This window comes from Glycine max, chromosome 6 (assembly GCF_000004515.6).
Source record: "Glycine max cultivar Williams 82 chromosome 6, Glycine_max_v4.0, whole genome shotgun sequence".
Classification (NCBI taxonomy): Eukaryota; Viridiplantae; Streptophyta; class Magnoliopsida; order Fabales; family Fabaceae; genus Glycine; species Glycine max.
Window position 1 is genome coordinate 49,462,247 of NC_038242.2, and position 6,899 is coordinate 49,469,145.

Consider the following 6,899-nt stretch of genomic DNA (forward strand, 5'->3'; position numbering starts at 1 on the left):
AATAAATTTGTCCTTTATCCTATGTAAATTTTTTCTATTGCATATGGTTTAGGGAAGTGCTTTCTCCCACCTTTCTGATAAGTTTATTTTCTTTTTTAGTAACTTGATCCACCTTTAGAAGCCTAGAAAAACCTATGAGGATAAATAAAACCCTCTTCATTGCATCATCTTCATCTCCAAGCTAAGCTGCAAATTTCAGTGCTACACAAAGCTAAGCAAATAATACCTATAGCTAATTGATTACAAAACTTTGCCAAGCTATGTATTGTTGGTGGGATATTATTGAGAAACAAAGGTATGATTTTAATTTCATAGCTTTTAAGTTCTACGGAGTGCCACTGCTAGCTTTAGTATATTAATAGTTGATGTGTTATGTAGGAGATGGAAAACAAAAAAAGAAGGTTCATGCATATATGAAATCAATTGCTTGGTTTGATCGCGGTTCAAAATTTGGAGAGGAGAACACATGCATGTTCGTAGTACATGCTATTTTTTTGGGAGGGGGATTATGTTCTTGTTTATTATTGTATGCACTTGGAGACTCTTATATTTTTTTTATTGATAGTGAAGTTATTTCTTTAGTTTAGATAACTCATAAGTTTTATCTTTATTTTGAAGTGATTTTTATGTTAAAAATTTGTGTCTCTTTTGTGAGCTTTTATTTTATAATTTTATTGATAATAATTTTTAATTTATAATATATGATGTGTGTGATCCTAAAACTGCAATAGAGTTACAGGTATGCAAATCAAGATGGTGAACGTTAAATGAAGACTAATCTTTTTTATATAAAAAAGAATTACAACTTATGGCTGAAATCGTAAAAAGCGACACTTTCTACATCGGTTTTTTCACTAACCGATTTAGAAAATGACTTGATATATACTTGTAACATGTGTCATTTTCTTCATCTCAATGTAAAAATTAAGGATTCTCTTCCCAACCCTTTGATGTTATAACTTAACATGTTCATATATTATTATCTTGACAACTTGGTTCTTCTTCAGCTTGCTTTACCCCCTCCTCCTCCAATCTCAATTTTATCTCTGTTTTTCATCTGCCTAATTCTTTTAACTATCAACTCCTCCTCCCTGAAAACATCACACCCAAAGTTTTGTCTATTTCCCATAATTTATTTTCCGCAAGTATATCATTTTTCAGCCAAATTAAAATAGCGTATTGCATTTCACGATATTACAGTAAGAGATGAAGTTACAGATGAAATGGCAGATACCCCTTAATTACCTCCTTCCTCTGTCTTGCATTTGCACCCCCTTTGACAATTTTTTTAACTCCTATATTAGTTCATGCCCTTTATTTTTAACTCCTACCAGATGACGACGACAATTTTCCGATCGATCAAGTGGTACCTCTAGAGAATGATCCAGAGATAACCTACAACTATAACATTTTTAATGTGTATATATCCTCTTTTCTAGGGTTTAATTTGTCTTGGAAGATATATTCCACTGGAAACTTGATAACATCATGCCATAAGTCACACTGAACCATGATCACCTTATTATCTTCTATATAAAACTTCACAAATTTAGTGTTAAAATTAAATAATCTTATGTTACAAAAAGTGCAATCAATTATTGATTTATAACTTATAAGTGCATTATCCACTAGTTTTGTGAGAATGCTTAGAGAACTAGGTTATTTATTACAAATAATGAATAGAAAAGGGTATACCCCTTGTACCCATAGTGATGATATGTTTCCTTTTAGCTTGTAAAAAAAATAATGAATAGAAGGGTACAAAATAATTAAATCTAAATATGGAAAGAATAATAATTAACAAAGTATAAATGCTCAAATTCTCTCTGGAATATTATGAAAGGAAAACTATTATAAAGAAATACAATTTTGCAAATGAACTTAGCTTGTTTTTCAAATGTTATTAGAGAAATTTGGTAGATGTTCATCTCTTTAATTTATACTTTTTTGTGAACACAAAGAGTATATTCTCAATTGACGCTAATACAAATCTGTATTTGGAACATAGAAACCATTAAAGTAAATTAAGTTTATCCAGCCATGCCTTTTGAAGAATCCAATTCCTTTTAGCATGCATAAGGGAGAAATTATCTACCCGCTATGCCATTGGTTGCTCGTCTCTCTCTTAATTTCGTTATATATTATCATAAAATTTGATTTGTTTGGTAAGTTTCTTTCCGAGCACCAATTAATATATGCGTATATTGACCTGCCCCTATGAAAGTGATTCCTACGTCTACTCCACTATAGAGAAAGGCCTTGGAATTTAAACATTTAAGCATAGATATGACGTAGACAATTGATTTCAAGTTGGTATAAATAATAGGACCCCTTCCCATGCTATTCCCGAGGAAGAAACACACAAACCTTCTTCCAAGTGTTCTTCCCATTATTCTACATTGTCCTCTCTTTGGTTCTCTATTATTTATTAATTGTGCACTCCTTTTGGTTCTCTAATATTTATTTCCACCGTTTTCTTAAAACAAAAGCCTCTTCAAATTCTCCAACAACTAATAACCAAAATGGCCACTGAAAAGCTTAGAAGTTGTGCAAACTTCCTTGAGAACTCTAAACCCTACTTTGCCATGATTGCTATACAATTTGGCTATGCAGGCATGAACATTATCACTAAGATTTCCCTCAACCGTGGCATGAGCCACTATGTCCTCGTTGTTTATCGTCATGCCTTTGCCACTGCTGTTGTCGCTCCATTTGCCTTCATCTTTGAAAGGTTCATACAACAACCACCCACCCTAGAAAGTCATAATAAGTTTTTTGTGCCTTTTCAAAAAAAGTTTTTTTGTTTTGTTTATGCAATTAAAAGCATCACAAATTAATGCTAATGCATTGTTTCAATTTCACAGGAAAGCTCAACCAAGGATAACATTCCCAATTTTCATGCAAATTTTCATCCTAGCTCTACTTGGGTTAGTTCCATAATTTGATGCACCAATCGTATATATTTAGACTATGTTTGTTTCATCTAATTAATTTTTTTGAAAATAATCAATTTTGTTTTAAATTTTTCTTGACAAAAGAATATTATTTCTTCGATCAAAAAGAACTAAATACATTGGCAAATGATTAAGTTGCTTACATCAAGTGTTTACTATTGTACACAGGCCAGTGATTGATCAAAACTTCTACTATGCTGGGTTGAAATTAACCTCCCCAACTTTCTCATGTGCAATGAGCAACGTGCTTCCTGCCATGACTTTTGTTATGGCAGTTTTATGCCGGTAAAATCAAGATAATTCCAATAGAAAAAGTTAATTTTTTAAGGGTTTTTTGTTTTATTTATCTCTAAAGGATTGGATTATGTGGAAAGGATGGAGAAGATCAACATGAAGAAGGTGAGATGCCAAGCCAAGGTGGTGGGAACATTGGTGACGGTGGCTGGGGCCATGTTGATGACCTTGTACAAAGGTCCTATGGTTTGGACCAAAGATGCACCTCATAATGGGCAAATCAATAATGCAACAAATACCACAACATATTCAGACAAGGATTGGTTCATAGGCTCTATCCTCCTAATCATTGCCACTCTTGCCTGGGCATCCCTCTTTGTTTTACAAGTGAGACCACTTAAAGTAAAGGAAAATATATACTAAATATATATTCATCACTTTCTCTTTCATCTTATTTTCATTCCCATTTTAAGTTATTCCTGTCTCTCTCTTAGATAAAGCAAAGAAAAATACTATTTTTTCCATTACATCACATACAATATTTTCTCCATTATTTATCTTTTTATCTCTATCTTCTTTACATCTCAATTAATCCCATTTGGGAGATGTTTATTGGAATCATATTCCTATGGCGAGAAATTTTTTATATATAATTATGTCTTTTATTTCTGGAAATATTTTAGATACCAAATATATATATATATATATATGAATGAATGAATGATATTTCAGAAATGTGATTCTCAAGAAATATAATTTCTAATATTGATGATTCTCAATAATAAAAAATAGATTCATATACTAATTACTAAAGACACCATAACCAAGCCAATTTTTGGCATCTTTTTGTGCTCTCTCTTTGTATGTTTGAGTTTGTTGACGTTACGTAATAAACATTTTTGTTGCATGTTTATTGGACAGGCCAAAGCCATTGAAACCTACAAAAATCACCAGCTAAGCCTCACATCACTTATCTGCTTCATAGGCACTCTTCAAGCTATTGCAGTTACTTTTGTTATGGAACACAAGCCATCCGTGTGGACAATTGGCTGGGATATGAACTTACTTGCCGCTGCCTATGCTGTAAGAATACGATCATTATTTTTTTTCTTCCATTTAATTAATTATTAATTATGGGGCTCTTTCTAATAGTATGTTAGTAAAATGATTATTTTAATATTTGTGTATTAATTGTATTAGGGGATTGTTACATCAAGCATAACATACTATGTCCAAGGATTGGTAATTAAGAAGAAAGGGCCTGTTTTCGCAACTGCATTTAGCCCTCTGATGATGATCATTGTAGCCATCATGGGCTCCTTTATCCTTTCAGAGCAGCTTTTTCTTGGAGGGTAAATTTCCTATCCCCAACTAATTAAGTACGCATGATTGAAACGAAAATAATTAATTACTTTTAAAATATTTGTCACAAAATATAAAAATATTTATTGTTTTAAAATAAATTAAGTCAAATTATGCACTCATTACTATTAATTATTTAATTATAAAGGACACAAAAATATTTGATAATTGGATTGCACAACAACACCAACAAAAAAATCGAATAAAGAAAACTACTTATTTTTCTTGGACTCGGTGGCTTTTACCGCGCATTAACTATAAATTGTATAGCTGCTGAGGCAAAATATTGTCTCTTAAATTCTATCAATAGAATATACTTATTATCAACGGAAAATCAATCTAACAACTTAAAAATAGACATTTTCGTTTAAAATAGAAGGGGAATTTTTGTTATCATCATTTTCTAAACAATTAAATTAAAGGGACGAGGAATGAGAGATAAATAATATAATTTTAATCTTAACAGAGTTTTGAATCCTCTATCCGTAAGTGGGAATGCTTTTATATTGTATAATATAACATAACATCTCTAAGTTTAATATATCCATACATCTCTAAGTTTAATATATCCATATGTACAATGAATATTCACCTTAATGTTACTACCTTTCTGTAACCCCAGAAGAACATATATATATATTTAACAGAACATATACATTTAAAAGAGCATATATATTACGACGTTTTCTGTACCCACAAAGAACATGTATATTAGGATTTAGGACAACTGTTGGTTGTTGCCATTACATTTTAATACAAAGCTACTACAATACTATAACAAATTAAAATAGAGATTTTAGTGATAAAAAACTTTATTTATAAAATCAAAGTTTTTATTTATTAAGTTGTCATTTACATATTTAATTCAACTTATTTTAATTAAATAATCATTTTTTAAAGGGAAATTTTTAAAATATGAACAATTGCTTAAAAAAAAAGTCTTTCCTAATCATGCACCAAACTTGTTGGAGAATTTGACTTAATTTGGTCTTGTGGGTGCAGTGTTCTTGGTGCTATCTTGATCGTTATAGGCTTATACTCAGTTCTTTGGGGAAAGCACAAAGAACAAGTGGTGAAGAACGAGGTAGAGGATATACCCTTGCCTGTAAAGGGTGCTCAACTTGATGGAAACCCAGAAACACTTATTGATTCCACTGATCAGAAATCTGATTCCAACAAGATCTCTTCACATATAATTAATGTGTCTATCCCTGAGCTTCCCATGAAATCTAATAACAGTTAACCAAAGAAGAAGAAAAAATCAGCAAATTGAAATGTGAATAGGGATGGCCTTTTGTTGTGCTCTCACCTAGTTTCAATATAAAAAAAAAAAGTTGGCTTATCGAAAAAAAAGGAAGAAAAAAAAATAGGGATGGCCTTTTTCTATTTTTATTTTTTATTTCCGGCATGCATGTCATCTATTTCCGTCCATCATGTTGTACCTTGTTGGCAAATTCTCCAATAGCCCATTAATCAAAAAGGAGTGTAGTTTTGTATCTTTTTTTTTTTTTTTTTTCTCTTTTTTACTACTGCATTGTAGTTTTGTTCCTAATAATTAGCTTTATTTAATTTTGTAGCACTTCGAACTGATTTGTTTTTTTTTTTTGGAATGCAAAAAGAATTTATTAATAATGGCATATTTGGCGCACAAGACATGTTCCAAAATATGCTAGCCATATTTACAAGAAATATGAATGAAAGAATCACATGGCAGCCCAACCAATCACTTCGAACTAATTAATTTACAAAAAAGATTAATCATGAAGTTTATCTCTATCTTTTTTCGCATAGTAATTGCCCGAGTAATTTTTGAATTTTCTACAACTTTCCCTTTTTAATGGAAGCTGACGCCCTGATTCAGATCCCACTAGGGCTGATAATGGTTTGAACTTTTTATGATATGATATACCATTGTACATTGCTATGAATCTAGTCTTAGTGCATCGATCTGATGCCTCATATATATATATATATATATATATATATATATATATTTGATTATCAATAAATTATAGATCTAATTGATATAGAATTTGATCTTTTTAAGGAAGATTTTAAGTTTAAGATTTGTGAATAAAAATATTAATTAATTTTTTTTTATTAAAAGTGATTAATTAATTTTTTTAATAGTAAATTCTACATCAATATCATCATTATAAAAAAAATACCATTAATTGTGACAATATATAGATATATTGAGAATCAATGCCACGCGTTTCATCAATTACATAAGTGATATTCTTCCTTTGAGAATTTTGAAACTTGTGTGTAAAAGATTAATTGCAAGTTTGCAACACTTCCAACCCGTGAGAATGACAGTTGGTACCCAACTAAGGGAATCACATCATA

The 6,899-nt window shown here is 30.7% G+C and overlaps 1 protein-coding gene across 1 annotated transcript; it reads left to right on the top strand.

Moving 5' to 3' along the window:
• The first annotated feature begins 2,349 nt into the window (after positions 1-2,349).
• Positions 2,350-6,046, top strand: LOC100799947 (WAT1-related protein At5g07050). Its single transcript, XM_003526297.5, has 7 exons — positions 2,350-2,731; positions 2,865-2,927; positions 3,123-3,239; positions 3,329-3,575; positions 4,110-4,271; positions 4,389-4,540; positions 5,553-6,046. The coding sequence occupies exons 1-7, from the start codon at positions 2,523-2,525 to the stop codon at positions 5,791-5,793; spliced, it is 1,191 nt and encodes a 396-aa protein (XP_003526345.1). The 5' UTR covers positions 2,350-2,522; the 3' UTR covers positions 5,794-6,046.
• Positions 6,047-6,899: the final 853 nt, after the last annotated feature.

Excerpts from the sequence above, each read along its gene's own strand:
- LOC100799947 (XM_003526297.5), top strand. The coding sequence starts at position 2,523 with ATGGCCACTGAAAAGCTTAGAAGTTGTGCAAACTTCCTTGAGAACTCT. Across the intron at positions 2,928-3,122 it reads TTCATCCTAGCTCTACTTGG|GCCAGTGATTGATCAAAACT; the intron begins GTTAGTTCCATA and ends TATTGTACACAG. Across the intron at positions 4,541-5,552 it reads GAGCAGCTTTTTCTTGGAGG|TGTTCTTGGTGCTATCTTGA; the intron begins GTAAATTTCCTA and ends TTGTGGGTGCAG.